Consider the following 25,643-nt stretch of genomic DNA (forward strand, 5'->3'; position numbering starts at 1 on the left):
TCTCTCCCGTCTCTTGCCCTCCATTGCCCAAATTTTGGCCTTATTGCACAGCTTGTTTTGAACATAACAAAGGAAACTCTTTCTGAAGGTGGGATGGATTACAGTGTCCCTGGTGCTGTTAGTAATGGCGAAACGGTGCCTGCACAACCCAGCATGGAGAAGGAGAAGGAAGAGAAGGATGAGACTCTGGAGCGAGGGCATTGGAACAACAAGCTGGAATACGTCCTGTCGGTGGCTGGGGAGATCATCGGCCTGGGAAATGTCTGGCGCTTCCCCTACCTCTGCTACAAGAACGGTGGAGGTGAGTGCAGCCCCAGCCAGCTTCACTGGTCACCACATTCCCACCATGATACCTGTGTTGAGCCTTGCTCACCTGCAGTGCCTGATCCATAAGACTCAACCCAGGGGCTCCATTGCAGGGTGATGAGGCACAGAGCAGTGTGCGTAAGGGTCAGAAGGAACATGGCTGTCACCTGGTACGTGAATGCTACACAGTCTCTCAGCTCAGCAATGACCCCTGGCCTCCCTCGGGCTGCACTTGTTCAGAATCTTGTGCCTGCTTTTAAATTAAGGCAGCCTTTTAGGAGAGAAAACTTTATTTAAAACATGAAAGCCCAAAGCAATTCTCAGGTTGGATTTGGTGGTATGCAGGGAGGGAGCTTCTCTCTCAGTTTGGTGATTAGTTGTTAATTGGGCTCTCTGGAAGGGCAGAGGTGAAGGGATGCAGCACATGGTGTGGAGTTGGTGGGCACTGGGGAGCCAGGGCTGAAATCCCCTGCCGTTTGCTGGGGGCAGTCTCATGGGCCCCGCTAAACTGCTTTCCTCCCAAGGGCACAAAAGAGGATTAGCTGCTGTTTAGCTACTTTCACGCTGTGCTTTGCTTGGTGCTTGTTCCTTTTCACCATGAGCTTGGGAATGTTATTCTCTGTTGAAAGGGAGGGCTGTTCTTGCTCCTCTTCCCGTGGGGCTGTGTGAGAGCAGTGCCTGCTCCCCTCCCTGCATGGATCCTGTCAGGCAGCAGGGCCTGAAGCCTGCCTGGCATCACTGCCTGCTGAGCCCTATAGGCTGGTGGCTGGGGACAGTTCAGAGAGGGCTTGGGAGAGTATTTAGCAATGCCATATTTAAGTTCTGTGCAATGGCAGAAAAAAAATGTAAACAGGAAAAAAAAAGTTATTTCCCTATCGTCAGGCCCTCCCATGGCAGGCAAGTCTGGCCGATTGGGAAATACTGGGGCAGCCTGTCTGGTGTGCAGCCCTGGTGCTGCAGGGAAGGGAGTTTTTAGTTTGCTTGTGTCTGAGGATTGTTATTCCTTCTGAACTCCTGTCAGCTTGACCTGAGAGCCAGTTAGCATCTGTCTGGCACAGAAGAGGACTACGTAGGGGGAAGGCAGGGCTTGAGTCTCCTCAATAGGTCATCAACGAAGCTGGGCTCTTGAGCAGCTTGTGGGACCATCCTTCAGGCTCTGCAGGATGAAAGCTGTTACTGCAATTAATGCCAACCTGGGGTAACAAACACCTGATGGGTTTCGTCCTTCTCTGCCTGGTTTCATGGCAGGTCTTGACTGTAGGGCAGCCCTGGCTGCTGGTGTGAGGGATATACATTTCTGTAACTGCATGTAATGCGTTTCCCTTTGCATGTTGTTTTGATCAGCAAACCCAGGCTGGGTGGAGGTATTACTCTACATGTATCCTCAGTTTTTTGGTGCTTTTATAGTCAGAATAATCAGCATAAAAGGAACTGACAACTTGTTCCAAAACCATAATGACTTTATGGCAGGATGTTCTCTTTTATTTATATGCAAGTACTGAGACCTGTTTTCTGCACACACACACACATACACACACAAAAAAAAAAAAGGCCTAGAGACTTTCCTTCCTTATCTTCTTTCCCATGTACTAAGTTTCTCAGGCAATCACATCGCTCTGAGCAATTGTACTTGAGGAAAATCCCTTTTTCCATGCCCTTCCTACCCTCCTCAGCATACATCCTTCTCATGCTGTCCCCATGTGGTATCTCAGAGGGACTTTCTCAGGCTGAAGATCACAGAATCACAGAATTGCAGGGGTTGGAATTGACCTCAAGAGATTGTTGAGTCCAAACCTCTCGCTGAAGCAGGTTCCCTACATTTGATTGCACAAGTAGGCAGCCAGATGGGTCTTGAATATCTCCATAGAAGGAGACTCCACAGCCTCTCTGGTCAATGCAGCCTATTCCAGTGCACCATCACCCTTACCATAAAGAATTTCTTCCCCATGTTTGTGTGGAACTTCCTATGTTCAAGTTTTAGGCCATTGCTCCTTGTCCTATCCATCACTGAGAGGAGCCTGGCCTCATTAATTTGCCTTCTGCCTCCCCTTAGATGATTATAAACATTAATGACATTCCCCCCTCAGTCTTCCCCAGGCTGAACAGATGCAGGTTACTCAGCCTTTCCTCATATGGGAGATACTCCAGGCCATTTATTATCTTTGTAGTCTTCCACTGGATTCTTTCGAGGAGATCCCTGTCTTTTTTGAACTGGGAGCCTAGAACTGGACACTGTAGTCTAAAATGTAGCCTCATCAGGGCAGAAAAGAGAGGAGGACAATCTCCCTTGACCTGCTGGTTATACTGTTATTAATGCATCCCAGGATGCCACTGGCCTTCTTGGCCACAAGAGCTCACTGCTGGCTTGTGGCCAGCCTGTTGTCCACCAGAACACCCGGGTCCTTTTCTGCGAAGAACCTCTGCAGTAGGTCAAACCCTAACCTGTATTGATGCTAACTGATGAGCTGAATCCAGCCACGTGAAGGAGCTTATTTCTCCTCTGTGCTGCTTGAATCTGCCAGGTGCCTTTTTCATCCCTTACCTCATCTTCCTCTTCACCTGTGGCATCCCTGTCTTCTTCCTGGAGACGGCACTGGGACAGTACACCAGCCAAGGAGGTGTGACAGCCTGGCGGAAGATCTGTCCCCTCTTTGAAGGTGAGTGGGTTTGAGGTCCGGGGACCTTTGGGGGACACTGCGCTCATCCTCTGACCACGCACTGTACATCCCAAACCTTCCCAAAATTACGCCTTCTCACCAAACATTGCGTCCCGGATTCCTTCTTCATGTCCAGATCTCTGGACAGAAGCTTTGCGCCCAATAAAAATGATCTTCAAGATCTAATGATGAAAATGCTCCTGGCAGTTATCAGCAACTTACTTAAAATATACGACTGTCCCTGTAAATCGGTGCTAAGTCATTTTCCCGAGTTTGTGGAGGGCTTAAAATCTTCATGGTGAAAGGTGTCAGCTGTCTTAATAAATCATTAGCTGTCAGATCCACTTCTTGCACTATTTCAGCATGATTATCCAGTTTCAAGTCACTTTCTGTGATCTCTCAGGTCTTAACAGTAGCTTCTATCCTACATACCGAATCTTTCAGATACTCCTCTGGCATCTATCAGGGAAGTTGCATGTTAACACAAAAACTTCCCAAACAGTGTAGAAGGAAGAAGGATGAAAAAATGAAGGGAAACTGAATTTTGGTAGAGTAGGTATTATTCAGCAGCTGGAGCACTGTCATGTGTTTCTGTCTCTCTGGGTGGTTTTCCAGCCACACACTGTCTATCCCCTGTCCAGACTCCCAGCCCTTCCTTCTGCCTTGGGTCTGGACTCCACAGAGTGCTTCATGTGGACTGCCCAAGGCCTGGAGATGCTGGGCAGATTCAGCTGTCTGCATTGCTGGCCAGGCAACACCTGATGCTTAGAACCTCAGCTCCCTGTAAGGCTGCATTTCTAGTAGGTCTGAGGCCCAAAGAGCACATTCATCCCAAAGTGACTGCCCTCCAAGTCCATCTGCTGGTGAGGGTTGTGTTAAAGTACCTGCACAGATGGTGGGATGTGGAAAGGAGATGATGGCATGAGTGGCTAGCTTGTTGGTGTAGATCCAGCAGCACAGTCAAGATGTGGGGCAGGGATGCAGCACAGTGCGTGCTGTCAGATGGAAAGGCACTGAGCCTTTGGTGAAGCCTGCTTCCATCTTTCAACATGTGGTTCACCTGGGGCCTCCTTTCTGCAGGAATTGGTTATGCCTCACAGGTCATCGTTGTGCTCCTGAACTTCTACTACATCATTGTCTTGGCCTGGGCCTTGTTCTATCTCTTCAGTTCATTTACCATCGACCTTCCCTGGGGCAGCTGTGATCATGAATGGAACACAGGTAGGTGTGGAGGATCCTTTGGCTCCAGGAAAAGGTATGCCCATGCTGAACCTATGAAACCCAAAACTCAGTCACAGTGGGGCTTGTAGGTGTGGGGAGCCCCCAGATTTGTGCTGCTGATGCTTTGGGGAAGAAGCTGCAGCCACTGAGACTATCTTCCTCTTTGGCAGTGATGAAAAATCCCGTCATCCTGTTGTGTGTTAGCCACAGAGCCAGTGCTGGTTGGGACTGCTCTCTGTGCCTGCTGGAAGGAAAAATTAAATGCCATCTTCTTGATTGTCCCAGGTTTCTTGCCAGCCTTGACCTGGAGGGATCTCCTTTGGTGCGTCTTTGGGACTACTCAAAGTTTGTCTCTGAGTCAATACTAATGAGTGCTGTCACTGTGGATGGAAAGGGAGCATTTTTTCTGATCCTTCAGTACTCCAGCCACTACTACTCACACTCCTTCCCTCCCTGGGCTTCTCCTACAGGGAACTGCATGGAGTTTCAGAGGGCGAATTCAACCCTAAATGTGACCAGTGAAAATGCCACCTCCCCAGTCATCGAGTTCTGGGAGTAAGTAAAGGACGGGCTGGTATCCCTCTTTCTTCCAAGACAAGCAATCCCAGGGCAATGAACCAACCTGCAGAGGTACTTCCTATTAAACCACGCTGGTCAGAAGAGGTGACAGTGAGCAAGCTGGTCAGATCAGGGCAAAGGCTCTTGGGGACAGCACAGTCAGTCAAGGATGGCATCACTGAGCCTGTGGTGTTTGTCCAGAGCTGTGCTGGTGTGTCTCAGTGCCAGTGGACTTGTCCAGAGGTGTCCAGCCTTTTGATTTGCCTGGGATGCACTGAGTGAAGAGGAATTGTCTTGGGCTGCATATAAAAAAAAATAGAATCCTGCTGATATATAAAATTAAGAAAATATTTTAAAAAATATATTTTTCATTAAAACTTATAAAGAGGGCAATAAAACCAGTGAAATGGACATGTAAGTCTTACACTGTATTTACCCCCGGACTGTTTCAGCTTCTTTCTCTCACTGATTTCAATGAAGGCCAGCTGACTCTGTGCAAGACCTTGCCTCGCTGTTGCTTTGCTTCCTCTGATTCTCGATCTTTTTTCTTCTCCTTTATTCCTCTGCTGTTGCTCTCCCCTTTCCCTATTTGTGCTGCTTCTCTTCACTGCCACCCATGAACTCCCTTACACAGTTGTTTTCTCCTGCAATGCAGGTGAATTGGCTGTATGTTCCCTATCTTCAAACCATGGATCAGACTTACCAAGGGTACAAACCTCATTAAACCTCATCACTGCTTCAGGAAATGAGAGCCATAACCATGTGCTTCTATCAGGATTTATATATAGGTTGCAGACCTTGACCTGCCTGGTGGCTGGGTCCATGCTCAGGATATGGGTCCTAAGACTGCAGCTGGAAGCGGGGTGAGATCTGTGGTGATCCACTCTGCAGCATCACTGTGGTGGGTCTTTGTCTGCATGTTTTGTGAGCTTTAGCATGGTAAGCTGTTGAGGAGGAAACCTTAAAGCCTTTTGAATTACTAAAGGGATCCATACTAGTGATGTTTTTATTAGATAGTAGGTAATGAATATTAGATATTAGACATTTTTATTTCAGAGTGGCTAATATGCAAGCCATTCTAAGGGGAGAAGCTTACCAAAATGAGAACAAAGTACCGAGTTCAGCTCACAGCCTGGTAAAATCTGTGCCCTCATTTTCATGGTCTCCTTCCCTCGTGCCCATGCACTAGTTTACTCCAAAGTACAGAGTTCCTTTATTTCTGGCATGAAGGCTTAGACCTGCTGGCTCTCTGATGATGGACACAGACCAGTACCAAGTCCTTGCTGAAAGACTGAGAAGGCAAGCCCTGCTGCCACCACAGATTACTTGGTGAACAGTGGCTGGTAGAGGGCTGTGCCCTCACTGCTGTGTACCACCAGCACAGAGTACATCATGTCCCCAGAGCATCCCTGGGGCAGCACAGGGCGAAGCACTTCACTTGCATTTGCCTGTGAGCAGAGAGATCATTACAGGCTGGAAGACACTGAATGCATACATTGCTGCTAATAAGCTTATGGCATTTATTCCTTCCGTAGTTGGTATTTTCCTCTTCTCCTACAGTTCCCTTTTACTTTTTTCCTTTAAACTGCTTGCAGGCAGTTAGATGCTGTTATGAACTTAGACTGCTCTTCCTGAGGCTGGCTGCTGGAAAAGCTGATGCTTACTTCACCACTGTGAGCGTCCCTGTGTTACTGAAGTGCCAGCACACAGGACTGGAAATTTCCAGTGTAGTGTTGGGGAAAGGGTGCAGGAGGCAGGAGTTTCCTAGGGAAGCACTGACCTGCCACTGGGGTGAAGGCACACTGCTGTGGCCCTTCCTGGCTGTGGTACAGTGTCCTGTTAGTTACACACTAACTGGTTACTCTTCCCTCACTGGTTACAGAGTCCATGCCCCTAGAAGCAGGAAAGAAAGCAAGATGAAAATAAAATATTCAGAGGAACAGCCTGATTTCCTGTGAACCCCTCTTATCCTCTCAATCCATCTCAGACTATGGTTCTCCAGGAATGCAAACTTGATTTGGGGATAATTGCAACAGGGTGGGTTTGTGAGCGTGCTGTACACACTGCTGCTGGGGCTTTAAGGTAGCACATGTCCTTCTCTGCTCATCTCAGGACTGGGGTTTGGGACAGTTTCACACTCAGATCCATCAGTGCAGCGTAGAAGACAGAAGGAGGAGAATGAGTTCTTGCTTCTGTAAATGGTGAGGAAGACCTGCCATACCCATAGCTCAGAAAGCTGCTTTAAGGCAAGGGTGAGATTGTAAGACCTTAGCCTTGTAAGCTGGTAAGTGCAAGAGGGAGCAGAAACGCTAAAGGTTGGAGGGGGAAAGGAAAAGAAATGTCTTGACCCAACAGCCCAGCTTGAGAGCAAGTGTAGAAACCATGTGTGAACCTCCAGGCTGGTAGTACTGGTCCAGTAGTCTAATTCCAGTAGTGGGCTACAGTTTGACACCTCTGCAGCTTGCAGCTCAGAGCTGGGTCTTGTTTGTAGAACATCCTTTCTCCTCAAAGTTGTTAGGTGCTCTGGAGATGTGGTGAGAGGTGTGTTGGGAACAATGGTGGCCGACACTGGAGACACTTGGGTGCTGTTTTCTTCTCCCTCTACAGAAGGAGAGTGCTGAAGATTTCTGATGGCATCCAGCACCTGGGCAGCCTGCGTTGGGAGCTGGCCCTGTGTTTGCTACTGGCGTGGATCATGTGCTACTTTTGTATCTGGAAAGGGGTCAAGTCCACAGGAAAGGTGAGTTCTAGGCTCACATTGAGCCTCCAAGTGCTGGCCCAGGAGCCATTGCTATCTTTGTATGTAAGAGGTGGTTCAAGTTCCCTTCCCTTCTGCCACAGCATGAACAGTTTGTGCCCCTGCTGGATATTTTCTCATTTATTAGATAGTAAACGCCCATGTACTTAAAGCTTTCTCTGCCTCAGCATCATGGGGATCTTCTTTTTGTCTTTCCTGTTGGTCCTAGCTCTTCCTATAGATGCTTGCATTCCCCATGTATAAGATTTCCTTTTTTAGCCACGCTGGTTATCACAGAGGTATTTCTCCGAGGCAGGTTGGTGAGACTATCCAGCTCCATCCTGAGCTGCCTCACCCCTGCCTCCTCCCTCTGTTGCAGCACTGACACAATTTGTTTCTACTTCTGCCTCCTGACCCATTCCCAGTCTGGAGGCAGCAAAAACAGATGGAAGTGAAATTGTTTAGTATGTTATCTAGACGGCGTCTCTTCAGTGTGGTGGGTTGTAAATTGTAGCTGCATCCATTTCCATCAAGTTGATGGCATGGATGTTATCAGTTCCTCCTGCTTCCAGGATAGTCCAGAATTGTGAAACATGAAGGCAAAGTCAAGCAGCTTGCAGAGACAGTATTTCCTGGTTTCCATGGAGTAAAATTAGAAGAAAAGAGCAACTGCTTGCTGTAGTGGCCTGGTAAAAGAAAGCAGAGGCAGTATAATAACAGCTAAAATGATATGAAAGTACAGCAAACATAGTGTGGGAAGTGCTGAGAACAAATCCAATCTATTTCAGATCTGAGTTCAGTGCTAAATGCAAGTGACTCTTAGCAAAAAGGACTAGCAATGGTGAGATGAAAACAGAAACCTTCCAGTAGAGATACATGGCCCATTGGTTTATCAGCCCTTGAACTGAATTTGTCCTACACAGAACAGTTTTACACAGCAGTTTGCATCCTCAGATGTAGAGATTGCCTGTCCCCAGGGAGCTCTCGCAGATGCAGGAGGTTGTCACAGATGGAATCACTTTGCTGAGGCATGTGGATCAGGTTCAAATAAACCCTGGATGTTGTTGACCAGCATGTGACAGAATGATCACACTGGTCCCGGCAAGGTTCCTGGTGATGGAGCTAGAGCTAACACTGCCCAAGAAATAAAAAGATTGGTTTTGAGCCAAGCATTGAGTAATATCTTATTGGATCCAGATGTCCATGTTGTCAGATAGAAGTTTGGAACTCTCCATTCAAGAAAACATTCTCCAAATCCAGGCCGCTGGTCTCAGTGCAGATGTAAGTGACTGTTGAGTGAAAAGCTCAACATGTGAGCACTCACAGGCACACAGGACATTACCAAGTCCAGAATCTGAACCATACACAAGAGAACAAGCAGATTGCGTTCTGAGCTCCTAAAATTGATGTTTTTTAGAGATCCATCTGAAAGTATGCAACTTGCCACCCTGGAAGAAAATGCACCAAGGTTGAAAGGCAATGGGTTATTTTTGAGATTTCTGTTTCAAATATTTTGATTTCGTGAGCTGAGAAATATTAGGCTTTCATCCTGTCATATCCTGAAGCAATAATTTGGTTCTGTGGTAAGTACAGAGATGACTGTTAAACTCGCAGGACCCATAGATTTGATTAACTGTCACTGAGAAGCTCTAAATCAGAGCCTTCTTGAAACCTTGAGATTGAAATGAATGATGGCATTTGCCAGTGTTGAAGAATGCTGTCCCTGGGTTCCTTCAACGCCTAGGATGCAGATTCAGACAGACAGGGATGGAGCTGCTTGCGCAGACATCTCAGGCAATCATGAGCCCCAGCAGGGAGATGTTTTTCACTGATCTCTGTGACATTACCCCAGACTGCTGTGATATATAGAGCAAGGTGTATTAAATGCATAGAGAACTTGGGGCTGCAGGCAGAGGTGATAATCAAAGAGTTTGTTTTTCAAGGGTAGGATATCACTCAAATCCTTCTGTCCTTCTACATAACAAGACTGAATTACCAAAACGTGTATCTCAACTTAGAGCAGGGCTCCCATGGCAGTGTCAGGTTCTTTGGACGTTGTTTTATTCAAATAAAGTATATCAACAGGATGGATCCAGAAAAAATCTTTTTGAAGCACTGCTTGTCTCACAAGAATTATCCAGGGAAGAGGGAAGGTGGTTGTGTTGCTCAGGGAAATCATCCTCTTGCTGCTGACAGTACTTCCTCTGCTGCAGAAGCCTGTCCCTGCCATCAGGGAATGGTGTGCTTTAAGGGGATTTTGAAACAGCTCGTTCTGGATGGATGGGCAGGTGGGAGAAACAGATGATTTCACAGCATCACATATTGTGGTTCCTCTAGAGAAGTTCTTCGGTTCTTCAGTGCGTAACTGCTGAAGCTGAGAAAAGAGCTGTAAGGTAGCATTAAGTTGAAGTGTGCTGATCAGCACGTCCACACAGGAAAAACCTGAAGGAGCAACATTTCTTTGCTGGCCCAGTGTGATACAACAAATTGAGCAACTGTTTTAAAGGTGATCAATAAGTCTTGAATGTGCAGGAGAAATGCAAAGACATTAATGACGCTACTTGAACTGCTGGGGAGGCTGCATCAGACCTCGACTAGTTTGACAATTTGGAAACACAGAGCACAATGTGGTATTGTGGCACACTACAGCAATTAGCAACTGAGCTGGGGATGCATAGCCCCTCTGCTGATGCAGACAAGTATTACTGCTGTCTTCGGTGGAGCTGCTCTCATGACAGCCCAACTCTCACTCCGGTTCACTCCTAGGACTAGCAAGATTTTCTCTGGCTCCAAACATGCTGTGCCACACCACGCAGTTCCTGGGCACATATAAAAAAATGCATTTCTTCTCAGTGTAGGCTAAAGCAAGGTAGCAAGGTGCTTGGAGTGCTCATGCCTGTTCCTATGTTCCATTTCTAGGTGGTGTACTTCACAGCCACGTTCCCGTACCTCATGCTGGTAGTCCTGCTGATCCGGGGAGTCTCCCTGCCTGGGGCATCCCAGGGAATCCTCTTCTACCTTTACCCAGACCTCAGTCGACTCGGGGATCCTCAGGTAAGACCGGTGAAAAAATGAACGGCTGAGTTGTGCTTGCCTGGATGCCTGTGGCTATCTTCTTTCCTTCTTTTTTCTTTCCATACTATCTTTCTCCCAATTCCTTCCATCTGTCTCCTCTTTACCTACACTGGATATAAGGCAGGACTATGATACGGATGGCCCTTGGCCTTCCCCTGTGCTCTTCCTGTATTTTCTCATCTGAGGTGGGTCTGAACTGCCTGGGAGCAAGAAGAACACAGGTGGCAGAAGCCATCGGTGGGTTTACCCCCCTCAGAGAGAGCAATGTCAACTGAACCAGTCATTTCTTGGGGATACCACTGTGCTTGGGGGCTCTGTAATGTCTGGGGTTGCAGGGGTGAGGAGGAGGAGGAGCTAGGAGAGAATGAGGATGACTTGATGCACCCTAGGACCTGGCTGTCCTTCTCCCCCCCCCAAGTCCTTATTGAGAAATTCCTGCCTGCCTGGCTGGACAGTCTGTGCCTGACTGCTGCTGTTAATCTCTTTGGGACAAGTTCTTCCACATTAAATCCTGGCTCCAGCTGAGCTGCTGTACCAGCCTTTGTGTGAAGGTGTTTCCAAAGGAGATTAAAGGGTGCCTGCTTGGAAAATAGGCCAGCAAAACCCTTTGTAACCCCATTAACTCTTTCTGCTCTAGCCCTAGTGTTGACTCTGCTGTTAATTTTACAAGTGTGGGCATCTCTGCCTGATGCAAGGAGCAAGGGTCAGTGGAGTGTGGTGACAATGTGCTAAGGCTGCTGGGGGCTCTGAATTTGCCAGTTCCTCCAGCACGGTGTGACTCTGGTTGAGCAGGTTTAACTTAGGGCTTCCAGTCTGCAGCTGAAGGAGATCTGGTTTTCATCGTGTGAAGTGCACAGAGATCTTGTCCAGCATTCTGGAAGTTGCTCTCATTTGTGTGCCCAAGCAGTGGCTGAAAGGCTTTGTTTTGCATTACCAGCTTCTCTCATTCTCTCTCGGCTGCAGGGAGGAGGTGGGCAGGACAGCCCTGCTTCCCTGTGGGGTGAAGAGAGGTTGAAGGGGGTTTTCTAAAACTCTCAAGAGAGTGAGGACAGGTCTGTGTGAGCTGATGTGATGTGAGATCCTTCTGCCACTTTCCAAGTGTGCTTCCTTGCTTCTTCAAAGCCTTGTGCTTACAGGGCTCTCACCAAACCAGGTAGCATGTCTTGCATTTTCTTCATTTTTCTCCTATTGGATAGGAAACGTAAGGGTTAGTGCCCCAAGCCCTGCATGCACACAGTTTGCCCCTGCTGCCATGCAGGGACAGCAAATGTGCTGCTAGCCAAGCTGATGACAGTCGACTTGTGCTCACAGGACAAGGCTGTGACTGCTTACTGCTGTCCAGCGCTGCCTGGAAAAATGCAAAGTTCTGCAGTGCCTAGGAAGGGATGCTGGAAATTAGAAAAAAAATATAATAACCTCTTCGATCTGAGCCTTGTAATAAGGAGTCTCAGGGGGAGGTTTAGATAAAGGGAAAACAATATACAAGGGGACAAAAGGATAACTGCTTAAAAGTATATGAAAACATATGTGAAAAGAAGGGATGAATTATTTAGCAGATTCTACCAGGGGAGAAGCAGCCAAGATGTGATTAAGTGTCTGTGTGGAAATCACTGCTTTTCACCTGCTCAATGACCTTGGACAGAACCATGAAATCCTGTGCACGAGAGCTGACTGATGATTAATCATAGAATATCCTGAGTTGGAAGAGACCCACAAGGATCATTCAGTCCAAGTTCTGGCATGATGGTCTCTTCCAGCCATAAAGTCTTCAATTCCCTAAATCTTCCTGCACCTTCCTCTTCCCATTCTATAAAATGTTTACAATTAAAAGGTTAAATGCAAAATATTTGATATAAAGATAGATCAGACATACAGTGAAACTGCTGAGCAAGTTTTACATAATAAAATCCACTTCTGCTCAAGTAGAAGCAGGTAACAGCAAAATCATCTGAGAGACTTTATTTTGAACTGTAGGCCACAAATCTAAAAATTCCCCCCCAAACCAACCCTATTGTTTGTTTCTTGTTTAATATTGTGTATTTTTAAAGTAGCATACCAGCCAATTGCTGAGCTTGTTTCTTTTTGTCCCCCCCTTGACTGCATTTTTTGAACTCCAGAAGGTTCCTATATTTTCCGCAGTACAGACTGGGTTTTAACAGACAGGGGAACTCAGGGTTGCTCACCGCTTCCTCTCTTGCTCACTCCACCCTTCCCAATGTTTTCTGTGGTAATTTTATGACTTGTTTATTTCAGTAGATAACTCTGGGATTTCCTGATGTGATTATGGAGAGAGATGTGGAGTGGTCCACTTGCAGGAAGCTGAAATGAAATAATTCACACTAAAAATAGGGGTGAAGAGTGGGCAGTTTGTTGGTGGAGCAACTTTTTTTCTGGCACTGGTAGTTTCTCTATCAGTCAATGCAAACCATGACCAGGTACCATTGTAATGGACAGAGTTGAAGAGATAGCTGATGGGATTGATGCAGAAAGTGCTAGCGATGTATTTGGTCTTGCTTGAAAGAGAAAAAATGCAGTGGTTTCCTTTCACTCTGGTATCAGTCTCAAATATTTCTAGTTAAATATTATTAGGTTTATTGACTGAGAAAAGGAGAGTAAAACTTAGAAACCTTGGAGAATGTCCCTCTCAGCACAAGAAAGTGCTTCTCAGAACATGCCCAAGACCTCTCGCTTTTGTTTTCCCCCAGATTTCCCCAAAACACAACTGTCTTGTGGTGTCTGCTTGTGCTTTACCCCTCGAGCATCAGAAAGTCTTTGTACAAAGAAGAGCTTGCCATAAGGAGCTGCTTCCCCTGTGGCCTCTGAGAACTTCTTGGCGATGGGCCCCTGCAGCCATGCTGGGGATGGGGTCAGAGCCTTCAAATTTGGGTCCCTCCTGCTGCTTGCTCCGCCGCCAATGAGAGTTGCTGCTTCCCAGCAAGAGGTGAAGGCAACCATGGGCATGCTAAATATTATTTGTTCCCCTTATTTGTTTATTTTCCCCCAGCAAGCCTTCAGCTTGTCCCTGTGTGCTCATGTCATGCTGTTGCTGGCCCCGTTTCCCCTTTCCGAAGGCAGTATGTTTGTTTTTAGGCAGAATCATACAGCCTGGAGTCCAGGAGCATCCTTCTTCCCTCCCCATCACCTTGGGGAGGAGGGCAGAACAGCTGTGTTTTTGGGATGAGCCAGAGCTTGTTTGTTTTTTTTTACTTATAGTGTTTACAGAAAGTGTAGAGGTGGGGGGCTCTCCTGGAACCAAAACCATAAAACCATAGCATCATTAAGGTTGGAAAAGACCACTAAGATTATCTAGACCAACTCTAACCTGTCACCACCATGCCCACTAACCACATCCTTCAGTGCCACTGCTACATGTTTCTTGAACACCTCCAGAGATGGGAGAACTGAAGGAGGTGGCCAGGTAACTCGGCATAGCTCTCTAAAAAGGTACTCATTGAACAGCAGCTGAAGGCTTGCCTAAATTTTGCTCTTTGCTTTGCACTACCCCAAGAATGATGCCTTGTGCAGCAGAGACTTACTCTGCTGCGTCTTCTGCTGACTGCTGGGGGTATCTCAGCGCTTGCCAGCATGGCCCCTGTGTGTGATGTGTGATGCATGCACTAGGCTTCTTAGAATAGAATCATTTGAGTTGGAAGGGACCATTAAATGTCACCTAGTTCAACTCCCATGCAGTGAACAGGGACACCCACAGGTTGATCAGGTTGCTCAGAGTCCCATCCAACCTGGCTTTGAGTGTCTCCAGGGATGGGGCATCCACCACCTCTCTGGGCAACTGGTGCCAGTGCCTCACCACAAAACCTGATTGCACTGATTGCCTGATTGCACAAAACCTCTTCCTTATCTTCAATTTAATCTCCCATCTTTTGGTTTGAAACCATTTCCCCTTGTTCTAACATAGCAGACCCTGTGGAAGAGTCTGTCTCCTTCTTTCTTACAGAACACCTTTAGATACTGAAAGGCTACTCTTAAGTCCCCCAGAGCCTTCCCTTCTCCAGGCTGAACAGTCCCAGCTCTCTCAGCCTGTCCTCACAGGGGGTTGGGTGCACTCCAACTGGTCTACATCTCTCCTGTACTAAGGACTGGGACACAGTGCTCCAGGTGAGATCTCACCAGTGCAGAACAGAGGGGCAAATCACATCCCTGATCTGCTGGCTGTGTTTCTTTTCATGCAGTCCAGGATACAGTTGGTACTCTGGGCTGTGAGGGCACCTTGCTGACTCATGCCCAGTTCACCATCCACCAGTACCCCCAGGTCGTTTTCAGCAGGGCTTTGTTCCACCTTGACATCCCCCAGCCTGTACTGCCAGAGGGGTTTGCCACAACTCACATGCATACCTTGCAGTTGAATTTATTGAATCTCATGAGGTTCACCAGGTGCCTCAGGATGGCAACTCGTTCCTTGAGCGTGTTGACCGCACCACACAGCTTGATGTCATCCGTGAACTTGCTGAGCGTTCACTCTGTCCCACTGTCAATGTTCAATAGCATTTTGCTCTAAAATGCTCTTTACTGTTATTTATAAGTGCTCTGAGGTTTTCCTAAGGAAGGATCTGTTTCAGTTCAGGGGCCTATTAAATTCTAGTACATGTAATAAAGCAAATATTGCTAAGAAAATTAAGGGAGGAAGGAAAATGTTCTCTGCTAGGCCATAACCATCTCAAATAACTGCATCTCAGGTGTGAAGGCTTTGGTTAAAAACACAGAGTAGGAGGTTATTACAAACTGGAGTAAACAACATGTTCAAGGAAATTGAATTATGAATTAAATAAACTTGGATGGCTTGAAAAACTGCAGACAGCAATGGCAGCAAAATACCCAGTCTGCCAACGTGCCAGCAAAATCTGAACAACAGGATAAACTTCAGCAGCGGAGCTGCAGCCAGAGAAGAGCAGCATGCTTTTCTGCAGGGAAAAGAGAGCCCTCTGTGACCCCATCAAGCCCCTTTAGTTGGAGTGGAAATATTAAAATAATGAGAGGCTGTTGTTCTAGCAGCGTGTGGGGAGGGGAGGATATTGAAAGGGCTGGAAGGAACATTTCTCTGAGTCATAAGAGGGAGAGGAGTGAGCACAGGAGGCAGCTCTGGGAGAGTAGATGTGGCTACTGTTTTCAGGAGAAGGTGCTTTTTGTAGGACCCATGAAACTGTGGGGCTGAGATGGGGTGAGCTGAATACCTTTCCCACCCCAGGTCCTGAGTCATGCTGCTGTTGCTCATCTCCATAACACCCATGGCATCAATCTTGTTGGAGTCCAGCACTCAAAGAATGTGGGAGATGCTAGGGGTCTGGGAAGGGAGTAGAAGTGGGTGGCCTTTCACCCAAGAGCTTCAGTAGCCTTTGAAAATGAGAAATAGAAGTGTGTACAGTCTGAGCTGGTGCTCACAGTCAGGATGACTGAGTAGGATCAGAATCTCCGTGTATCATACTTAGCTTTGTTTGCACTGGTTCAGCCACAGGCTGCCTTGCTTCAAATGGGAACACATGCTGTGGCAGGACCCGTATTCCCTACAGACATCCTTCAGGATGTGCACCCCAGGCAGTGCAGCAGGAACCTGCAGACCCCATTCTTAATCTCTGCTGCACATCAAGGGTATTGCTGGCTGTAGGAACAAAGCCACTTCATGAGTCACAGAGCTAATGAAGCTTGGTGTCTTGATATTTGACTTCTACCATCATCTGGTAAAGCACCAGTTCTTTTCCTGCCCTTGGGATGTTTCTCATGTCTCCCGCTCATGTGATTTATCTGATATTTAACACTGGTTGACTGCTCCTCCCTGTAGCTTTCCTCTCAGTGGGGATGCTGAGTCTTTCCTGTTCCCTGGTTGTTGTGAAATTCTTAAGTAGTTGGTATCTTTGAGATTTCTGACCACTGTTAAATCAGTTTGAGCTGCAGAAATGGAGCCAATGTTATGGCAAGGGTGGGGAATGCTGTTTGATGGCAAAAGTCTTTTTACCTGAACAAACTGACATGAAAGTGCTTCAAAAACCTCAAAAGAGTGAAATTCAAGATGGAATTTTATTGAAAAAAAAGGCAAAACACAGCACAAGCAATGAACAGCAGAACAACAAATCAAGCCTAACGGAACTTTCCATCCTGACCTGTAAGAAGATGCTTAAATTATTGATGCACGGATGTCAGCTGGATAAGCCTGTCTCAGTGCCTTGCTGTGCCCAAAAAGCAATGGAGAAGTGAAGCCCGTGCCCTGGCTGCTTACAAACACAGTGATTAGGAATTTATTGCGAAGAATATATGGTGAAGAATCTTTAGGAATTAATTGTGAAGAAAATAAATAGATAAATAAAAGACTTTGTTTTTTCCAGTCTTTTTCAAATGCAATAGTGAGCTAATATTTTGGTTTCTAAACCTGCTTCCCTACCCCACTCCTCCAAAAAAAAAAAAGTACAGAAGACTAAAGCCAACTACTTTTTCAATATCCTTGTGCCCAGAACTAGCTGTTCCAGTCCAACCCCATCATCTGTCTCTTCCCATTCTGCAAATCAAAGATTTGATCTGACTTCCCGTAGAAGGGTTTCTTCTTGTCAGTTTTGACTGATGAGGAGAAGATGGGGCTGAATGTTGACTGAGCTATTTGCAGGATGGCTGGGGAAAGCAGTGACACCAGTGAGTGCTAGCTGGTTGCCCCTCAAGACGTGAGGCCTTGGTTGAGCGTGTACGGATATAATTTGGAATCACCAAAACCACTGTGTTCCCCTCTGGTGCTTCTGTTCCTGGGATACATCCCCAGGCAGGGCCCTGAGCAAGGTGAGTGTTTATCTGAGGACTCACCAGCACTGCTGCTCCAAGGCATAGCCACTTGGAGACTCTTCTTATTAAATTTACCCCAATAATCACTTTTTTCCACTTTTCTTTCCTCACTGCTTTCTCTTTTGTCTGTAGAAGCACAATTGATTGAATGCTTGCCTTATCTCTATTTTATAAACCCTTTAGGAAGAAAGATGTTAGATAGCAATCTTTGTCATTGCTTCATTCCTCACTGCTGGTCCCTGCTTTTGCTGCTCTCTGCAGAAGACAGAGGCTATGATTGCATCAGTGACTTTCAAATAGTCTTTCAAATCTGATTTGTCATTGACAAATGTCAGGCTCTGAGCACTGGGATGTATTCTTGACAGAGAGATCGAAGTGGAGTTGAGGCTTCGTGGGACTAACATCATTCTAGTATTTTCTTTCAAGAGATGTTCTGTGTGAGCAACTCTGTTTATTTCTAATATTACTCCCCAGTTGATTTGCTTTTACATTTTGGAACTTTTGAAGTTAGGTCTTGGAGAAAAGGCCACCAGCCATGGATACCTGTGCCACTCAGTGGGACACCAGGCTTGCCCAAATCATATCCCCCTCCTCTTCTGGGCTCCTTCAGCTCTCCTGGATAATGCTCACTCAGTCTCGTGCTACCAAGAGACTATCGAGAGTCACAGTTTTCTGCACACTTGCCTAAGAAGGACAGAGATGATGATGAAGGTCCCTACGTGCTGTGGGTTTGCAAATCTCGCACCACCTCCTTTCCCTTTGGCTCTTGCTACCCCAGGGTGCTTTAGAGAGCACTGCAATTCCTTGTACTGCATAACCTGTTCCTACCAAAGGTTTGTCTAAATGCAGGGTATTGCTGACTGCCTGAGCACTGATTTTTTCTGCTGATTATGGTGACCCTTGGGTCTCTGCCTCTTCCCACTGGTGCACCATCTGTGCTCTGTGCTAGCCTTGTCTTCTTACCTCTGTTTGCATCTCCCTTGCAGGTCTGGATGGATGCAGGCACTCAAATCTTCTTTTCGTATGCAATTTGTCTGGGATGCCTGACAGCTCTGGGCAGCTATAACAAATACCATAACAACTGCTACAGGTAACTAGAGCACAGCTCTGCTGCCTTGAGCCTTCCCTTCCCTCGACATCAGTGCAATTAGGCTGGTGAACTGCTGAGGGCCTTTTGAAGTATCATGCTTTCCATTTCTACTCAAGATGTAAAAAAACACTTTGCAGGTGTTTTCTTCTCCAATCCATCTCTCTGTGCTTTGTACCCAAGGGAAATGTCAGGAACTTTCTGTCCGTGTCATGGATGACAAATTCCCTTTTCCAGACCATATGAGACCCATCAAAGCCAGATCCTCTTCACTAGCCTTGGGATCCCAATCCACACCACAACCTCCCCTTTTACATAGGTAGGGGAAGCAGAGCTGTGAGATCAAATGGCTCTAGATTGGAGTCTTTTCACCTTGTGATTTATCCTCTGTAAGTTCTTTTAGACCTAGTGTCTTGCACACTTTTCAGTGCTCTGGGTGCCTACGTGCTATGTACAGTCTGTATATAAACCTACAGGTGTGACTCCTGCCTCTTGCATTCTCTCCCCATGCTGGGCTGCCCTCAGTCAGAGGTCAGCCCAGCTGCCAAATTGCATCAGGCTGTCAAGTTGAAGTGTTCAGGTGAAAACACACTCAGTTTGCTGCAGATGTATGCATCATCTGAGGCTGTATATCCAGAGGCAAAAGGTTAGTATGAGGGGAGACCAGAAAAGCTACCTGCTTCCTTTCTCACCTTTCTCTGCTGACCACGTTGCTCCCCACACCTTTTAAATTCAAATTTGTTGTCATTATTGTGGAAGATCCAAGCAGACCACTGTGTGGACCTAGCTTGGCATCTTTCTCTTCACCTTAAAACTTCACACCTGCTGTAGGGATGCCTCTGCAGCAGCTGGGCTGGGACTTGTTTTTCTTTTCACATTGTCCCTTCTGTCAGATGCAGTTCTGAGAGAAAAGGCTGTGGGAAGAGAAGACAAAATGGATTGGCTCTGGCCTGTTGCACATCCTTGAGCATTGTCCCTGTGCATCTCCAATCTGGAAGTGTGACATGGAGGTGATGACAGGGACTGCTGAGCAGCAAGGTTGTGAAAAGCTTCTGTAGCTGAGAGAGGCAGAAGAAAAGGAGACAGGTCCATTTGTGCACAAGCCCTTCATGCCTTTGGCTTTGCTAGGGAAACTGTGCTAAGTTCTGGTATCAAGACTTTGACCAGCCTGTTTTTAGACATTTACCCAATTTTAACAAGTTGATACTATCCTCTGAAGCTTTGGTTTGTGCAGAAAGACAGGGCCAGGCTGTAATGACACAGAGGGACACAAGCTTGATGTCCCACACAATTCTCTCAGGTCAGATGTAACCTTTGGAGACCTGGGTAAAGGAAAGAATGTGGGGAGGATGGACCACCGTTCATATGACAACAGTCCAAGACAGCACCGTATGGGATATTTCTCACTTTCTGGGATTGCAAGGGAGGCTCCATGGCTTCCTTCTAGGTGAAAATCTGGGGACTCCTTTTTCTCTGGCCATTTCTTGCATATTACCCCCACCATGACACCCCTTCCCACCTGCCAGGTGATTGGAGAGCATCTCTCAGCCCATGCCTTTCCAAGGAGGTTCTAACCTCATACATACAGCTGGGGGAAGGAGGGAAGAAACACTGGGAAGGAAGAGGAGCTATTGGAAATAAATGTGAGTTTGTATAAAATAACTGAGAACATAAATGGAAATTAAATGGCTTACAGCAGGTGGAGAAAGGATGTTCTGGCACGAGCATCCCATGGGGCTAGTTGAGCTTGGCAGAGCATGAACCTTCTGGGTGATTCTTTGGAATGCACCCTGAAGGTTTCATAAAGTCTCTCCTGCCTTAATAAGGAAATTAAGAAGTGGAGCAAAGATTTTAGGTGTTGGGTAGTCCTTCATCACTCGAAGTGCTGTGATATGGGGAGGAATAATCTGAGCCACTTGTAGGGCATCGGGGCTCTGCGTGAGCTAAGATTTATCTCTAGAAATGGTTGCAGACTGTGAGTAGATTCAGTTAATGTGCAGGGAGGAGCAGAATGCTAGAGACCTAAAGACTGGTAGAGAAAATCACACCGGATTTGCAGAGTAGCATTTAATAAAGCATTTAATAAAGTCAGAGTAGGCCATGAAATGCTGGAAGGGTGTGTTCAGTTTTGTTCAGAGTATTTTGGAAAGATTCTGGAAAAGGTTAGAGTTGTCCCCAGGGCTGCAGTCACAGGAGGCATGGGGAGACTGAAGAATAAAAAAGAATTGGATAGATAAGAAATGCTTAGTTTAACGAGTAGATGGATGAGAATGAGATGAAACAGAGACAAAAGGGAATAGATCAGAGAAAATAAATTGGATAATAAAGATTATCCAATTATTTGGATATCCAAATAATTAGAAAATAAATTGTTCATCTTTTTCTCCTAATGTGAGGGCCAGGAGATACTTTGCAGATCTGAGAACTGAGAACATTGTAACTGGTCTGAGAAATCTATTAAGGAAAAATAACTGCCCCCCTCTCAAGCAGAAATAATCTCTGCTACTGTCCCATAATTGAGGAACAAGGAGAGGAAAAACATAAGGTGTTTAGATATGTAGCAAATCTATCTCAAGGGTGAGGAGAGCAGGGGCTAACATGGGGTATGGGTCACACCTGAACCCTCCAGCTGATGCTGTGCTTCCTCCTCCCAGGGACTGTGTGGCCCTCTGCTTCCTCAACAGTGGCACCAGCTTTGTGGCTGGCTTTGCCATCTTCTCCATCCTGGGCTTCATGGCCGAGGAGCAGGGAGTGCCTATCGCTGAGGTGGCCGAGTCAGGTGAGTGAGGGCTGTGGTGGGATGATGGTGTCATGGGAGGTTTCTGTTTTTACCCTGGGCCAGGAGGCATGCCCATGGGGTATCTGCCCCAGAGAAAACAGTGTTGCAGAAGCAGGCTCCTGTCCTGTTGGGAAGCTCTGCTCTTTGCCTCCAAAACCCAGGGAGAAACAAATGCCCACTCATGAAATGTTATGATGCTATGTCCATGTCTTGAGGCCAACGTAAGCTGCCTACTTGGGCTATGTTAGGCAGGTAATGGCTCTCCAGAAGGGATGCAGTGACTGCATGGCATATACCTAGGCTTGTGCTGGGCTCAGAGGCTCATCTGGACCCCAGTCCTTGTAGCAGTGATGCAGCCATAGCTTGCTGTGCCCCATTTTCCTCTCTCCTTGCTCCTTCAGAGCTCCTCCACTCTGCCTTAGTTTCCCACATGGCGCTTGGCCAGGTGTCTGCCTCATATGGGTCCACAGGGATGTGCCATGCTGTGCCATGCTGCTGCCTGCTCTGAAGCCCTTCTCCCCGCAGGACCTGGCCTGGCATTCATCGCCTACCCTCGGGCTGTGGTCATGCTGCCCTTCTCCCCACTCTGGGCGTGCTTCTTCTTCTTGATGGTTGTTTTACTGGGACTGGACAGCCAGGTAAAGGTGCTGGATGCTTTTCTGCTGGACTAAAGTCACTACCCCTTCAAGACAGGCTTGAACTTGACAGATAGAGGTGTGGGGCTGCTGGTGAACTGCTCTGGTTGGGCTGACAGAGGTGGGATCTCTGCTCTTTGCAGTTTGTCTGTGTGGAGAGCCTCGTCACAGCTCTTGTGGACATGTACCCCACCATCTTCCGCAAGAAGAACCGCCGGGAGACCCTCATCCTGCTAGTCTCCATCCTCTCCTATCTGGTGGGGCTGGTGATGCTCACTGAGGTATTTTGGGCTCAGATCACCTGCATGGTGTTTGCCGGGTCTAAGTGCCTTCTGGCAGGGACCTGTCAGGTGGTGGGATTTATACTGGAGATGGGTGAGCTTCATCCTGCTGCTAAGTGCCTGAAGGAGGCTGCCCTGCCCTGCTCTGCCCTGTCCTGCCCTTCCCTGTGGTGTTTGCCTTCCTGTCCTAATCGCTTGTGCCAGTTACAGTTCTGTCACCTTTCCTGCCAGGACTGATAATTGGAGCTCTGAACAGCCAATATTTTGGTTATAAATTTATCTCTGGTTATAAATTTATCAGCATGTGTTAAACGTTTACTGCTGTAGTTGGTACATGGTTTAGAGTGAGCCTTTATCCTTTTCTTTGCTCCTGTATGGAGCTATAAAAATGGTTGAAAACTTGGGTGGAAAATGGATGGAAAATTTAGTGAGCCAGAGTGTGCCCCGTATCTATTACACTCATTTTCTATATATTTCCTTTTTGTATGGAATTAAAACTTAGTGAAGTCTGTGTGTTGTGATGTTGATGCTGCCAAATCTGCCTTCAAGGGGGATTTCCACCCTTGTTTCCAGCTAAAAGAGTTGCTTTGTTTTTGTCTTCTCCTAAAATATCCCCACCATCTCTGATGGTCACTTCCCATCTCCTGCCCTGCCCAGGACAGAAGGGTTGCTGAGGCTCCTGAGAGCAAGAAGTCTCCTAGATCTGCCACACAGCTTCATCAGGCCTTGAGCACAAGGGAGATGGCCTTTGTTTTTGGCTAAAAGTGTGCCTGAGGGAGAGGGTGGTCTCCTAGTCACGGAGAAGATGCTGAATTCCTGCTCTTCTCTGGCTGGAGCTCTTGGCTTGTGCCTGACTCCTTTCTCCTCTCTCTTTCTCCACTTCTCCTCACTGCCCACTTGACCCTCCCTAGGGTGGGATGTATGTCTTCCAGCTCTTTGATTATTATGCTGCCAGTGGCATGTGCCTGCTCTTTGTGGCCATCTTCGAGACACTCTGCGTTGCCTGGGTCTATGGTGAGTATGAACCAGGAAGGCTCAATTCTGCACCCTCAAGCTTTCACTTTCCCCACCCTCAATGCACCTGTCAATATTTCCTCTTGGAAATCACTTCATAGTGCAAGGCAACCTTCTAAACCCTTGCTTTGTTGCCAGTGGATTCAACTGATGGGACATTCCTCACAGCAGTGCTATAGGGGAGCTGCTTGGCAGACATCCTCAGTAGGTTCCTAAGTTCCCCTGAAGTTGAGGCCCTCCTTCTGTGGGGATATGAAGCTCCCTGGGGGAAGTTTCCCAGTCTTTGCATAGAGGAGACTGAGATCCTCATGATGCTTTTGTGTGCCCTCTTTCAGCCCTGACATTCACAAGAGATGGATAAAATATGGTTCAGGTCACAGCCTCAGTTCACATACTAGCACAGGGCACAGGATATACCAGCTGAAGGGCTGTGGCAACCCACTGAGCTGTTCTGGGGTGAGCAGACATTAATCCAGGACCGAAGTTCCTAGCAGGGTTCTTGGCTATGAAGAGGTTACTGACTCATTTTCGGGGGAGCTCCCAGATGGTGGGGAAGCAGGGCCCTCACCTGCCATCTCCTCAAGACACACAGACCCTGCTGCCCTTGTTCCCTCAGCAATGAGACATCATTCCCCTCTCCTGCAGGTGCTGAGCGTTTCTACGACAACATTGAAGATATGATTGGCTACCGGCCGTGGCCCATCATCAAATACTGCTGGCTTTTCATCACTCCGGCAGTTTGCTTGGTGAGAGATGGGCAGAGCTGGGTGCCTCTGAGATACATAGACACATATTTAAGGAGGGATCTGCACATGTGTTGAGGCTATGTAGCCTCTCTTTTACCACGTAATTCTGTGCAGGTGTGGAGTAACCAGACCTACTTTGACTAACAATGTTGATTTTCTTGTACTTTTTCTCTTGGCTTCTTTCACCCTGTCAGGCAACCTTCTTGTTTTCTCTGATCAAATACACCCCACTGACATACAACAAGAAATATGTATATCCGTGGTGGGGGGATACGCTGGGCTGGCTGCTGGCCCTCTCCTCCATGGTGTGCATCCCTCTCTGGATCGTCTACAAGCTCTCCACCATCAAAGGTTCTCTCAAAGAGGTGAGACAGAAGCTCTGGGATCAGGGCAAGGGCTGTACTGCTGTCCAGACTTTCAAGAGAGTTGTTTGTGTGTTGCAGGTTGATTAGTAGGGATCCTAGAATGAATCCATTGAATGAGTTCATTGCTATAACTGAACTGTTGGTTTTGTTGAGTTCTGCCTGGCTGCCCCAAGCTGATGGTTGCCTCTTGGTGCCCTTTGTTTATTGCTTCTGTCTCTTTGCAAACGCCGTTAGGAATAAACTCATTAGATGATGAGGAAAAAGATGATATCCCGTACTTCAGCTCAGCATGGAGGCTGCCCTTGACAGCAGCTTGGGGTCTTGCTCCAAGAAAACTCCAGATCCCACCTGTTCTCTAGCTCCTGCAAATGCTCAGGAAGGGGTGGTCTGAATGACTGAATGATACCCATGACTGGAAGGGGAGGGGCCAAGTTACCTTTCATCCTTGAGACCATGTTCAGTGCCTTCTTTTGCCTTCCAGAGGTTCCATCAACTCACCTGTCCGCTAGAGGACTTGCCTTCGAGGCCAAGCACGGGACAGCGTCTTCCTTCCACCAGATCTGGCCTCCTGATGCTGACAGAGCTGGAATCTCACTGCTAGGACCAGTGGGGCTCTCCCTCCCTCCCCCAAGATGGTTTCATATGCAGCTTTTACCATGTGTTGGACAACACAAGGATTCACTCACCTAGGAGAGAGGGATTTCTGGGTTGAATTCCCTTCCCTGGAAGATCTGAAGGGTTGAGGGAGAAGCTGCTGTGGAGATGGTCTGCGTGGAGTTAGCAATGCACCTTAATCTTCTCCCTAAGAGGGCTCTGAAGGGGCAGATCGAACACCGGTGTTTCAGAGCACCCCCAGCCTTCTGGTGGGCAGAGAAGAAGGACTGATCGTGGAGTGGAGAGTGCCAGGGTCTCAAAGTTGTGGCTCTGGTGTGGACTTTGGGAGCTCTCCATTCATTCCATTAAATTCTTGTCTTTCCTCTCTAGTTACAGACTGTCTCATTTTTTGTAACCAGCATCCTTTGCTTACACTGTGTTTAGTGGGGTGTGTAGCAGTGGAGCTGTGCTGGGTATCTCTGTCTGCATCTCTGTTGCTCTGGCACAGGAGGGTAGCAAGAGAAGAAGCTTGGTTTAAGTGGGAGGGAAAGTGGGGAACACTGACTGGGAGACCTCTGCATGCAGTAGGCTTGGGGTTCTTGGTGCAATGCCACCTTCTGCTAGAAGCCATCACCTGCTCCCAGCCAAAAGAGTCATCTGGCTGATGAATCACTGGGCTATTCCCAGGGCCTGGGAGAAGTGTGTGGGCTGGTGTTTCTTCATGCAAGAGAAGGATCGTGGGAAATTGTCCCTCATCTCTTCATGTCCAAGCCATTTTTATTCTGACTGGATTCCAGGTTCTCTAGAA

The 25,643-nt window shown here is 47.3% G+C and overlaps 1 protein-coding gene across 1 annotated transcript; it reads left to right on the top strand.

Moving 5' to 3' along the window:
* The first annotated feature begins 67 nt into the window (after nt 1–67).
* On the top strand, nt 68–25,230 carry SLC6A13 (solute carrier family 6 member 13). Its single transcript, XM_052667574.1, has 14 exons — nt 68–301; nt 2,829–2,963; nt 4,044–4,184; nt 4,655–4,739; nt 7,350–7,482; nt 10,399–10,533; nt 18,321–18,424; nt 21,076–21,200; nt 21,726–21,838; nt 21,979–22,116; nt 23,028–23,130; nt 23,776–23,876; nt 24,071–24,241; nt 24,723–25,230. The coding sequence occupies exons 1-14, from the start codon at nt 94–96 to the stop codon at nt 24,840–24,842; spliced, it is 1,812 nt and encodes a 603-aa protein (XP_052523534.1). The 5' UTR covers nt 68–93; the 3' UTR covers nt 24,843–25,230.
* The last annotated feature ends 413 nt before the right edge of the window (nt 25,231–25,643 follow it).

The sequence above is a fragment of the Tympanuchus pallidicinctus genome, unplaced genomic scaffold (assembly GCF_026119805.1).
Source record: "Tympanuchus pallidicinctus isolate F22 unplaced genomic scaffold, pur_lepc_1.0 scaffold8, whole genome shotgun sequence".
Taxonomy (NCBI): Eukaryota; Metazoa; Chordata; class Aves; order Galliformes; family Phasianidae; genus Tympanuchus; species Tympanuchus pallidicinctus.